Source organism: Rhinopithecus bieti, unplaced genomic scaffold (genome assembly GCF_001698545.2).
Source record: "Rhinopithecus bieti isolate Rb0 unplaced genomic scaffold, ASM169854v2 scaffold_26546, whole genome shotgun sequence".
In the NCBI taxonomy this organism is placed as follows: Eukaryota; Metazoa; Chordata; class Mammalia; order Primates; family Cercopithecidae; genus Rhinopithecus; species Rhinopithecus bieti.
Window position 1 is genome coordinate 1,978,588 of NW_016812367.1, and position 12,660 is coordinate 1,991,247.

Here is a 12,660-nt window from a genome sequence, read left to right on the forward strand (position 1 = left end):
GCACACAAAAATGTGGTTTTGTTCTCCACCTCCCTCCATCCTGACTCTCCAGCTGCGCTGTCTTTTGTCAGCACAGTACTGGTTTGGGGCCTTTGCATTTGCACTTTCTATGGATCTTGTCCTCACCCATTGTGGTGCCATGGTGCCTCTCTGGAGTCTCTACAATTCACCTGCTGGTGGAGGCTTTCCCTGACCACCCTGTCTCAAGCACCCCTCCTCTAGTCCCCGTGTTACATCACCGTTACCTTCACAACTTACAAGCTGTAATGACTTTGTTGCTTTCGATGTTGATCCGTTTATTTTCTGTCCTGTCTTCCTCCGCTGAGCACACGAACACACACACGTACAAACACCCCCATGGTAAGCTTCCCCAGACCAGGAACCTTGTTTTCCTTTACCACTGCCTCCAGCCTTGAACCTGCACCACTTGTCTAAGCGCTCAGTAAACATTCGTTGAATTAACCATTCCTGTTTTACAGAGGAGGAAACTGTCATTCAGAAAGGAGAACCAAGTAGCTCAAGGTCCCACGGTTAATAAAAAGCACAGCTGAGATTCGAGCCCAGCAGAACTCCAAATCCAATCGCGTGATTTCTTCCCCACTCTTCGCACGCCGCATTGTCCCCCTCCTCCACCTCCCAACAGACTACGAGAGTCTTACGGCCGGGGCCCCCAGGGGCGCGTCCAGGGCCCGCCCCGGGAGGCTCTTCGGCTACGCGCAGTCACCCTCCCCGCCCCCTGTCAGTCAGGCCGAGGGGGCGGCGCGGCCGCTAGCGGGGTGCTGAGCTCAGAGCTGCCGCAGCGCCAGAGCCGGAGCCGGAGCGCGCGAGCTCGCAGGGCGGGAGGAACTAGCGGTGGCTGGCGACGCACCCGAGACCCGGGCACTGCTGCGCTCCTGCTCAGGACCCGCGACCCAGGCGGCTGACCCCGGCCCTATCCCCGCTCCGGCCCCTAGTCCACCCCGGCCCAGCCTAGCGGAGCCCCCGCGTCCGCCCGCCGCAGCCACCGCTCCATCCCCAGCCCCGGCCCCGCATCCAGGTGAGGCGGCCGCGCGCCGGGGATGGGGAACGGGATGAGGGTGGAGAGGGGACTGAGGCGGCAGGAGGGAGCTGGGGAAGGGGATGGAAAATGGAGGGGGGTCCGGGGATGCACGTCAGTGTGCACCCCGGAGTATGTGAGTATGCTCCGGTGTTTGCAGCTGCCCGGGAGGCTGTGGGGACGTGTGTCCGCGCCCGTGTGGGTCGGGGTGTTCACGCGCGTTGGAGCGTCTGCGTGTCCTGTGTGTGCACGTGAGCTTGTCCATGGTGTATGTTTGTGTGCAAGACCGTGTGACTCTGCCGTGCGTGTACAGGCGGGTCCTGGATCTTCGCGCCGAACCAGCACTCCAGTTCCACGGGGCTGCAGGTTGCAGGGCCCGGATAACAGAGGCGGTGGCCCCTCCCGCATCTCCGGGTTTCAAGGACGCTAGGACTCTCCGCGGCCCTGAGGCTTCCCACTGGGGAGTGGGGTGGGATGGGGGAAAGCGGGAGGGGGCTCAGGGTCCAGAAGGGTGCCGCGGTCTCGGGAGGAGGAGGGGACCCACGTCCCTCGGAAGGGTGCGGGGCCAGAGCACCGGTGCCCGTGTATCGCCCTCCCCAGGTCTCCAGGATGGACGTGTTCATGAAGGGCCTGTCCATGGCCAAGGAGGGCGTTGTGGCAGCCGCGGAGAAAACCAAGCAGGGGGTCACCGAGGCGGCGGAGAAGACCAAGGAGGGCGTCCTCTACGTCGGTGGGCGAGGGGCGGGGTTTCTGGGGCTGCAGAGCTGGGGATCCCCCAAGAGTGTAGAGCTGGGGCCGGGTCCCGGGAAGGGGGGTTCTGGGAAGGAGAATATGAGTCAGCAGATGGGGCGGGGTCAGCAGGGGTCACGGGGGACATAGCCAGCCCATAGAAGCCTGGGTCTGTATCCGGAAATGGGGACACGGGCCGGCTGATGAGGGGGAGCTCCAGCTGAAAGGCCAGGGACCGGTGCAGTGATGAAAGCAGAGAACCTCCTTTTTCTTATCCTTATTACCATTATTACTAGTTACCTGGTGTTGAACACTTGCTGTATGCCAAGTACTGGGTAAAATGTCATAACATCCATTTCCTCATTTAATGCTCCAGCCCATTCTACAGATAAGGGAAACTGGGCTTCCCAGAGGTCTAAGTACCTTGCCCAAGGTCACCCAGCTGGTAAATGCTGAAACTGGGGTTTGAACCGAGCTTTATAGAGTCGGAAGCCCCACCCCTCCCCTTGTGGCGCCTCCCTCCAGCACCTCCAAGGCCAAGTTGAGTTGCGTTCCAGGTCCACCTGCATCAAGACTCCTGTGGTCTTACCATTGCCATCTCTCCTCCCCATCCGCTTTCCTTGCAACCACCGGCTGGTATCAGGAGAAAGGCCAGGGTTGGATAACTTGCCCAGGGTCGTAGCATATTTGGATTGTGGCCATTTGAAAAATATTTTGTGTCCACTTATTATGTGCCAGGCCTCCTGCGAATGCTGGGGTTTCACAATGAACAGGAAAGAATGGTTCCTGCTCTCCTGATGGTGATACAGAGCATTTCAGTAGTGCAAGTTGACATCCAGTGGCTCCCCGAAGAGAATGCCTCATCCCTGAGTAGTAAGAGGGGGCAGGGCTGCAGAAAAGCCAGGTGCAAAGGCCCTGGGGTGAGCTGGGGGCAAGGCAGGAAGCAGTGGTAGGAGGTGAGGTCAGAATGATGGGCAGAAGTTCACGAGGGCCCTTTGCAGGCCAGGGCAAAACGTTGTTATCATGGCCATGAGAGATTGTAAGCAAGGGACTGCCATGATGTGATTAGTTTAGAAAGGTCACTTGGGCCTCTGGGGACAGAACAACTGCAGAGAGGTCTGATGGGAGATGGTAAAGCCACAGGATGAGGGTGGCAGGGATGAGGGCGGTGGCAATGGAGACCGGGAGAAGGCTAAATTGCATGTCTGCTTGATACCAGCTCTGGCCTCTCTCCTGCCTCCTCCCCAAGGTCTTTCATTCCTGCTGGCCTCTGGCTCCCTGACATTGTCTCTCTGATAATAGACTCAGCCCCTCCAAGCCATACTGCTCTTCCCCTTAGATTGGCACTTCCTGTTCCTCCCTCTGCCTGGGAGCCCCTGATGGACCCCAGTTCCTACAAGTTAAAGCCTTGGCTCCCTGTACCCTGGCATTCAGTGCCCTTAATGGTCCTGCCTCAGTTTACGTTTCCCACCACACCCATGGCTCCTGGCACATGGACTGTCCTGAAAGCACATTGCTCTGCCTTGTCTAAGTGGGTCCCTGGGCCTAGGATACCCTCTGCAATTTCCTTTCTGATGTCCATCTGCTCCCCATTTCTCAAGGCCCAGGCAGTGTCCCTTCCCTCCTCACACAGTCCTTGGAGGCTGGAAGTCCTCTCCCCACTACTTGAGGTCCAGGAACTGAATCTGTTCTTCTCTTACCCACTTCAGACAGTGAGAGATTGGTCCAGGGCCTGGCACAGAGTAGGTGGAAACTGATGTTTTGTGGGAGGAGTGAAAGGGGAGCATGCAGCCTGCCCCTCCTGTTTCTGGGTGCTGGTTGGCTGTCGCCCTGAGAACCCTGTCTTCCCACGCTAGCCTCTCACCCCAAACCCCTGCCAGGCTCAGCCTGCCTAGACACCCAGTTCTGGCTCCATCACTGTTTTCTGTGTTGCCACATTGTCAGACGGGATACTCCCTGCCCCGTTTCCGGCTCTCATCCTCCAGCCCAGATCAGGCCCTCTGGCCTTCCCAGCAGCCCCCAGCCATTTTGATGTGACCAAGTTGCTACCCTCCTAGGAAGTCCCAGCCAATGCCATGGGTGCCAGTCACAATCTGCACATCACCTTTAGACCCACCCTGAGCCTGATACCCCCTACTCTGGCCAAAAGAAGGGGTTTGCACCCCTGTTAGGAGAAGAGAATCTTTTTTTTTTTTTTTTTTTTTTTTTTTTTTGAGATGGAGTCTCGCTCTGTCGCCCAGGCTGGAGTGCAGTGGCCGGATCTCAGCTCACTGCAAGCTCTGCCTCCCGGGTTTATGCCATTCTCCTGCCTCAGCCTCCCGAGTAGCTGCGACTACAGGCGCCCATCACCTTGCCCGGCTACTTTTTTGTATTTTTTAGTAGAGACGGGGTTTCACCATGTTAGCCAGGATGGTCTCGATTTGCTGACCTCGTGATCCGCTCGTCTCGGCCTCCCAAAGTGCTGGGATTACAGGCTTGAGCCACCACGCCCGGCCTAGAAGAGAATCTTTAAAGAAAATGGAATGGGGCAGTGGGCTGTGGGCAGTGGTGCATTGGGCACGAGGGGAACCTTTCAAAATATATAGCTTTGTCGCCTCCCAGCTCCACCCCTACTCCCACCCCCCACCTGCCTCCCATCCTGGGCTACATGCTGTTAGAGTGGTTGGTAGCTGAAGTTTTAGGGTCAGAAAGGCCGGAACTTGAATGTCAGTTCAGCCACTTCCTAGTGGCGGAACCCACACTGAGCTTCCATCTGTGAAACAGGGACAATAACAGCACCCGCCTCCCAGGGCTGGGGAAAAGTGAAGTGCAATGGGGCAGGCAGAGGACCTTACACAGCACCGGCCCTCAGCCAACATCCACTAGAGGGGTGGGGTATTGCATCAGGCAAGAGAGAACTGCAACTCCTGCAGACAGAGGTGTGGGGGCCCAGTGCAGTGATAAGAGGGGGGTTAACATGGGGGTGCAGGTTGTAGGATGTGGGGAACCAAGGAGGCAGTGACGGGATGCCCACTTTGTCATCACCATGCTATGCTGGAGTTTCTGTTCCCTCAGCACAGAGCCCTTAAATGTGCCACTTTTTCTCCCTGCAGGAAGCAAGACCCGAGAAGGTGTGGTACAAGGTGTGGCTTCAGGTACCAGCCCAGCCCTGGCACCAGCCCCTTCTCTCACTTAGGCCGGTGATCTGGCCGGGAACCAGAGGGCAGCGGGGGGGAGACCCCCAAGGCTTCTGCGGGAATGCGCTGTGGGAAGGGCAGGTCCCGGGATACAAGGTGGGGCATCGATGGTTCCCCCTTGCTCCCAAACCCCTTCCTCAACCCCCTCCCTGCTCCAGTGGCTGAAAAAACCAAGGAACAGGCCTCACATCTGGGAGGAGCTGTGTTCTCTGGGGCAGGGAACATCGCAGCAGCCACAGGCCTGGTGAAGAGGGAGGAATTCCCCACTGATCTGAAGGTAAGCGATCCTCCTGACCCACACGTGCACACACACACACACACACACACCAGGCACACAAATAAACCTGTCACCATCCCCACCCCCCCAATCCTGCCAGCATGGAACACAAGCTACTTTGCCTCCCATCCTGCAGGGCCGTGCTAGACTCAGCTCAGAATGCATCTGAATAAAGGTGTGCATGGGTGTGATGTGTGATGCTCCCAGTGATGGGGACCCCCAGACCTGGCTGTCTGCGTGTATCCTGCTTGCCAGCATGACCCAGATGACTACTGGCCATGTCTGCATGTGTCAATGATTGTTCATTCATTTCTTTTCATTCAACAAATATCCATGCCAGAGAGGAATTGTTGTAGAGGCTGCTGCAGTGAATAGGTTCCTTCGTTCCTGCAGCTGACATTGTAGTGGGAGAAGATAGTAAAACGCAAGCCAGCAGCCAGGCTGCTTTCCACGGGGATAAGTGCTACAGAGAAAAGACAGAGAGGGCGATGGGACAGACAGGCAAGGGGTGAGAGGGCTATTTTAGCTGGGAAGGCTTCTCTGAGGAAGAACCATTTGAGCTGACACCCAAGGGATGAGAGAGGCAGCCTTGAGACGTGTGGCAAGCAAATTTCAGGCCATAGGAACAGCAAGTACCAAGGCCCTGAGGCAGGTTGGAGCAGGTGGGAGCTGTGCTAGGGTGGATGTGATCTGTGCAGTTGTGTTTCCTGGGGGCCACTCATGTGTGCATGGAGACAGATCCCCCTACTAGGACCCCCTAATAAAAGGGGATTAAGAGTTGTGAGCTCTGAACCCACTGACCCCTAACCTCAGCTGGGTTTGAATCCTAACTCCACTACTTCCTGGCTGCGTGACCCTGGGCAGGTCCCACCATATCTCTGAACCCGATAGTTCGCTTATAAAATGTGAGTGAACACAATAGGACTCTTATGCAGATTGGAGATAATATAGATTAGATATTCTCAAAGCTTGAGTGTGTATCAATCACCAAGAGGCTGGGTTAAAATACAGATCATTGGCCCCATCCTTACAATTTCTGATTTAGTAGGTCTGAGGTGGGGCTGGTAGATCTGCATTTCTAACAAGTACCCAGGTGATGTTGATGCTGCAGTTCCAGGGAGCATATTATGAGAACCATGGATATAAAGAGCTGGGTTTGCATAATGTGAGTGCCCCGCAAGAGATTGTGGCCACGTGATCACGCAAGCAGTCTGTGTCTGCCTGCAGGGGATCCTGTGAGCACAGGTGTGCCTGGAAGTGGACCCCATGACATGTGTGTGCAGGCATTAGCTGTGGACACTCTGTGCCTGTCCACGGACATGTGCAGACCCTGCCTCCATGGGGCTGGGGGCTCCTTCTGCAGCATTGGGTTTGGGTGACCAGTGTACGTTCAGTGTGAGTGCATCCACCAGGCTGTGGGAGACCCCATGCTGCCCTCCACTCCTGCCATTTTGCATAGTTGGTTCCTTCCACTGTTGGAAGTCAGGGTCTTGACTCAGAAGTTCTAGTTCAAGCCCTGTCTCTTTTTTATTTTTTATTTATTTATTTATTTTTGAGACGGAATTTTGCTCTTGTTGCCCAGGCTGGAGTGCAATGGCGTGACCTCCGCCTCCTGGATTCTAGAGATTCTCCTGCCTCAGCTTCCCAAGTTGCTGGGATTACAGGCACCCGCTACCACGCCCAGCTAATTTTTTGTGTTTTTAGTAGAGACGGAGTTTCACCACGTTGGCCAGGCTGGTCTCGAACTCCTGACCTCAGGTGATCCACCTTCCTCGGCCTCCCAAAGTGCTGGGATTACAGGCATGAGCCACTGCGCCCGGCCATGACTTCCTATTTCTTATAATCATGTTACCAATAATCACTCCCATTCATTGATCTCTTTCATGAACAGGCACTGTCCTAGATGTTTTACATGAACTAACTCATTGACTCTTCACAATGTACCTATATGGCACCATAACCAGCCCATTTTACAGATGAAGAGACTGAGGTTTAGAGAAGTGAAGTCACTTGCCCAAGACCCCAGTTCCTGCCTGCCTCCCTCATAAGGTGGTCAGGAGGATAAGCTCAGGCCATGTCACTGGAGTTGCTTGGTGATGGCACAGGGCCAGTCCTAGTGCTGTGAGCTGGGGTGCAAGAGAGAGGCAGGTTCAGCCTATCTGTCAGCCCCAAGGCTGTTTGTGATGTGGGTGGTTGAACAGAATCATTTCTGTCTGGTCACCTTTCTCCTACTGGTGCTTGTTGACGCCTCAAGGCTACCCTCCCAAGGGAGCCCAAGATCGTAGAGTTATAACCCAGACAACAGCCCCTTGGGCCACCAGCAGCATGGGGGGACTCATGCACACCCTGGGTCTGCATTTCTGAGACTCTCTGCTTCAAGCTTGCTTTCCATCCATCATCATGGAATCCTCACCAGCCTCGTTTCCCATGCAAGGCTGCTGAGATTAGAAGCAAAATCACTTGCCTGATGCCAGGTAGCTACCAGGTGGCCAGGCTGGGGTTGTTTGTTTGTTTTCTGAGATGGGGTCCTGCTATGTTACCCAGGCTAATCTTGAACTCCTGGGCTCAAGCAATCCTCCTGCCTCAGCCCTCCAAGTATCTGGGATTACAGACTATGGGATTTTTTTTAAGTGAACTTTTTATTGAAGTACAATGTACATGCGGAAAACTGGCAGCTCCATGAAATGTTCACAAAGGGAACTCTCCTTGTAACCAGCAGCCAGCTCGAGACAGAACATTATCCCCCAGGACCCCACCTTGTGACCCCTTCCAGTTCCTATCCCCAGGGCCAGGACTAGGGGGAGACAAAAGAGGTGTCTGGGGCACTCGCTCATGGAGTCTCACTTGCACGGCCAGGAGAGGGAGGCCAGGCCTCCCTGACGTCTGCACTCCAGGAGCCTCACCCACCTCCCATTAGTCCTGGCCCTGCCTATCCCCCTCCAAGGGGAACTGCTTTCTGACTTTTATTTTTAGATGGAGTCTCACTCTGTTGCCCAGGCTGGAGTGCAGTGGCACAATCTCAGCTCACTGAAACCTCTACCTCCTGGGTTCAAGCGATGCTCCTGCCTCAGCCTCCTGAGTAACTGACACTACAGGCGTGCACCACCATGCCTGGCTAATTTTTGTATTTTCAGTAGAGACGGGGTTTCACCATGTTGGCCAGGCTAGTCTCAAACTCCTGACCTCAAGTGATCTGCCCACCTCGGCCTCCCAAAATGCTGGGAGTGGTAACAGGCATGAGCCACTGTTCCTGGCCTTGCTTCCTGGCTTCTATCAGCACAAAATTAGTTGGGTGTTTTTTGACTTATTGTAAATGTTATCATGAGGCTGGGCGCAGTGGCTTATGCCTGTAATCCTAGCACTTTGGGAGGCTGAGGTGGAAAGATCACCTGAGGTCACGAGTTTGAGAACAGCCTGGCCAACATGGCGAAACCCCATCTCTACTAACAATACCAAAATTAGCCGGACACAGTGGCACATGCCTGTACTCCCAGCTACTTGGGAGGCTGAGGCAGGAGAATCGCTTGAACCCAGGAGGCGGAGGTTGCGGTGAGCAGAGATCGCACCACTGCACACCAGCCTGGGCCGCAGAGCAAGACTCTGTCTCAAAAAAAAAAAAAAAAAAAAAAGGTTATCATGAAGTCCATGCTCTTCTATTCTGTATCTGGCTTCCTCCATTCATCAGGAAGCTTGTGAGACTCAGCCCTGCTCTTGTATGCATTCTTGCTCTTCATTCTTGTTGTGTAGTATTCCATTGTGTCATTAGCTCACAAGGCACACATCCATTCTTCTCATGTTGGACATTTGGGTTGTTTCCAAACAATGTGCTCAAGCTGGCTTTTTTGAGATGGATTCTCACTCTGTTACCTAGGCTGGAGTGTGCGATCTTGGCTCACTACAACCTCTGCCTCCCGGGTTCAAGCTGTTCTCCTGCCTCAGCTTCCCAAGTAGCTGGGACTACAGGCATGCGCCACAGTCCCCAGCTATCAAGCTGGCATTTTAAACACTACATTCCATCCCTGGGTTCTGGTCATAGCTGGGTGACTTGGGGGCAAAATAACGTTTCCCCACCTCCTAGGCCTTGGCATACCCATCTGTGCAGTGGGGAAATGAGCCAGGTCAGGAGCTGGAAACTCACGTGCCCACAGGGCCCACCTAGACAGGTAATGTGAAGGAGCTGACGCTGCCTGGATGGGACTGGGACACCCAGGGTGCAGATGTGGTCAGGGCAGGCTTTCCTCGGCACCATTGCTCCTGGATCCCAGGTGTGTGCCAGCCCACATGAGGCCCTGCACAGGTTGTACATGGATCCCAGGCTGTCGCGTGTGCTTGTGTGTGCAGCCAGCTCAGTCCCGTGTTTGTTCACATACATGTGGTCGCCTGCAGGTGTCTGGCCATGTGTCTGGCAGCCCACCCACATGCATGCCCGCTGGTCTGCGCCTGTCTGGGCAGCAGACGCAGTGGGGAGGGGAGAGTCTTAGCTCACACATCCAAGCAACACCATGAGCTGTGGCTTCCAGCTTATCTTAAAATAGCAACAGCTGAAGAAATGAGGCCACACAGGGCCTGGGGGAGGGATGAGTGGAAGGTAGCGGGGAATGGCTCAGAGCCCCTGCCCAGCCCTGTCCCTGAGCCTCCAGCTCCCTTCAGCCCAGGGGAACCCCCAGGGTTATCTCTGGGGTCCCGATGCCCAGCACAGAGCCTGACACAAAGGATGAGGCATAAGCTGGTGACTGAGTATCCAAATGATGGAAGTGCAGAGGCCGCCATGCATGGGGGGAGCACTGTGGAGAGCCAGCTCCCACTCCACACTGTCACTTTAACTGTGATTCAGGGGAATTTCCCCCTTCACCTCCCTCCCACTTCCAAGGCATTCCAAATAAACAACTGAATTAGAAATTATCCTTGCTCTGCCAACCCACCCTAGCTTTCCCCACTCCAACCAGCCCAAAGCTTACCAGTGTGGGAATTTGGGGGGCATCCTGGTTGTCCTCACCAGCCCTACCCTTCTCTGCCCACAGCCAGAGGAAATGGCCCAGGAAGCTGCTGAGGAACCGCTGATTGAGCCCCTGATGGAGCCAGAAGGGGAGAGTTATGAGGATCCACCCCAGGTGAGGGGGCAGCAGGGCTGGGCGGGACTTTGGGAATCCAGGATGATTACTGCTGTCCCTAGCTGGGGTGGGACATCCCTGGCATGAGATGGTTGGGCCAGGGAGCTTGACACCCTTCTTCTAGAACCCAGGCCCCAGGAGGTGGGAGCAGGGAGGAGAGGGCAGATAGGGTCTAGCGCTGGGCCCCAGGAACCCCTGCCCAGGAATTCTCTGCTGTCCCCAACTTCCAGGCTCCTCCCCTGCCCGGGAAAAGGGGAAGGTACTATTCCTCCTTGAGGGAGAGGGTTATTGGGCCAGGGCTTGGCCATTTGGTCTCCAACTCCTCCTCCCTTTTGCTCTTCTCTACTTCACCCCCATCCCTGTGATGCAGGAGGAATATCAGGAGTATGAGCCAGAGGCGTAGGGGCCCAGGACAGCCCCCACCAGCAGCACAATTCTGTCCCTGTCCCTGCCCCGCCCCCTAGAGCCAGGGCTGTCCTTTGACTCCTTCTCCCCAATCACGAGATCTTCCTTCCGCTCTGAGGCAACCTCCTCCGAGCCTGTGTTAGTGTCTGTCCATCTGTCTGTCCTACCCGCCCACGTCCAACCCTGGGGCGTGGACAGGGCTGGGGCTGCGGCCGCGGCTGGGAGCCTCGCCCCTCCAGTGTTGCCTCCTCCTGTCCAGCGTCTGCGCGGATGTAGCATGTTCTATATGTTTTTAAACGAAGATCCGAAGCGACGGCTCCTCCCCATCCCCGACAGTGGCTCTCCAAGGGGCCCCCGGGCAGCCTCAGAGCACCCCGCCCCACTCCCATTAACCCCGAGAACATTTTTTTTTTAACCAAAACCAGGAGCCAGGCTGTGCCATGTCCCCCCTCCCACCGCCCCCAGCCGGCCCTGTCCGAACGCGGGCGTCGTGTGTTGTGATTGTGGCATGGAGAGTCCCCATCCCCCCGTGTGAGCGTGTCCCGGGCGGGTGGGCCCGGCCGCCCCCCGCGAGTCCATGAATAAAGCTAATCTGTCTGTAGCCGGCGCCGCACGGGCAGGGCTGGGCTGGGCGCCGGGTGGGGGCGGCACGTGGCGGCGGGTGTTCCAGGTCCCAGTCTGCCCCTCTGCGCTCTTCGGGGTCTGGCACACACAGCCGAGGTACAAGACTGGCCACCTCTGGCTTCGTGTCTCCATCTCCTACTCTGTCCCCCGGATGGCAGGTCGGGGAGGGTGCCCCGGGCTGGGACACGCAGTTGGCTGGGAGGTGGGAAGGTGGCCTCGGGCGCCGCCTGCTAGTCCCTAAAGTGCCAGCTGGGAGTGCAGGATCTAGGGAAGCCCCATGCCGCCGCAGTGTTGGGGCGGAAGGGCTCACATCTGGCCGCACAGGTAGCGCAGGCGCGCCGATGCCCACTCACGTGCGGACCCCGCGTGCCTGTCCGTGGGTCCAAGTGCGCGAACCCAAGTGTGCGCACTCTGGCCACGCAAGCGTGCAAACACGAGTGCACGCACGCTGGCCAACACGTGCAGACCAGCGCGCTCCCATTCGAGCGCTGAAAGACCTCTCCCACTCCAGAACGTGGACACGCACAAAGCCCCGCGCATACCTGCCCAACGCAGAAAAACCTGTCTCAGGGGAGGGGAAATGAGCAACTGCCCCTGGAGCCAGCAGAGCCCTGGCCTCCAGTGCTCCACCCTCCCACCCCCACGAAGGCGCCGGAATGTTTGAGGCCGAAAGTTTGAGGTGGGCGAGGGCCCGCAAAGGTCTGGGATGCCGCCTGGGAGCCTTGAGCAGATCAGGATCAGCACTAGGGGGCCCCCAACACCGCCTCAGAGTGAGACAGATGGAGGCGGAGATAGTGCTGGCTCCGCGCAGAGGCACCGCCCCCCCACCCCCAATCGCTGCCTTTATTGGCACAGGCATTCCCTGCGCGTGGCCCCGCCCCTGCCCTCTCGCCGCAGAGGCTTGTCTCTGCGCTTGCACCGAGGCCCCGCCCCGTCCCGCAGAGGCCCCGCCCCACCCGGACGGGATCTTGGCGTGGCTGTGCTGCAGAGGCCCCCAAACTCGCCTGCGCAAGACCCTACCCTATTCTAAACCTCGGTGCGACCTCAATTCCGTGCCGCAAGCCTGCCTCGCCCTCCAGCCCCTAGCTGGAAGAAGTTTGCTCTATTCAGTTAGCCCCCGAGTGTTAGCGCCTCTTTCCCTAAGTTGTTGGAGGCGAGAAGTGGTGCCAAGCTGGGAAGAAGGCCTTGAACGCTGCGGGAGACCGTTCTGCTCAGGTCACCTTGGCCCGTAGGGTAGGGACCTTTATTTCCAGAAGTAGGAGGCAGCTGGCAGACGTGATGCGGGGGTCGGGGGTAGGTGGT

General features: G+C 56.9%; 1 protein-coding gene across 4 annotated transcripts; it reads left to right on the forward strand.

Annotated features, from left to right (window-relative positions):
• The first annotated feature begins 759 nt into the window (after positions 1-759).
• On the forward strand, positions 760-11,460 carry SNCB (synuclein beta). 4 transcript variants are annotated; one of them, XM_017896168.1, is made up of 6 exons: positions 767-1,036; positions 1,637-1,766; positions 4,858-4,899; positions 5,100-5,218; positions 10,240-10,329; positions 10,700-11,460. In XM_017896168.1, the coding sequence occupies exons 2-6, from the start codon at positions 1,646-1,648 to the stop codon at positions 10,730-10,732; spliced, it is 405 nt and encodes a 134-aa protein (XP_017751657.1). In that variant the 5' UTR covers positions 767-1,036; positions 1,637-1,645; the 3' UTR covers positions 10,733-11,460. The 4 variants fall into 4 exon arrangements, with proteins under 4 accessions (XP_017751656.1, XP_017751657.1, XP_017751654.1 ...); XM_017896167.1 differs by lacking the exon at positions 10,700-11,460 and having other exon boundaries at positions 760-1,036; positions 4,858-4,887; positions 10,240-10,416; XM_017896165.1 differs by lacking the exon at positions 10,700-11,460 and having other exon boundaries at positions 10,240-10,416.
• Positions 11,461-12,660: the final 1,200 nt, after the last annotated feature.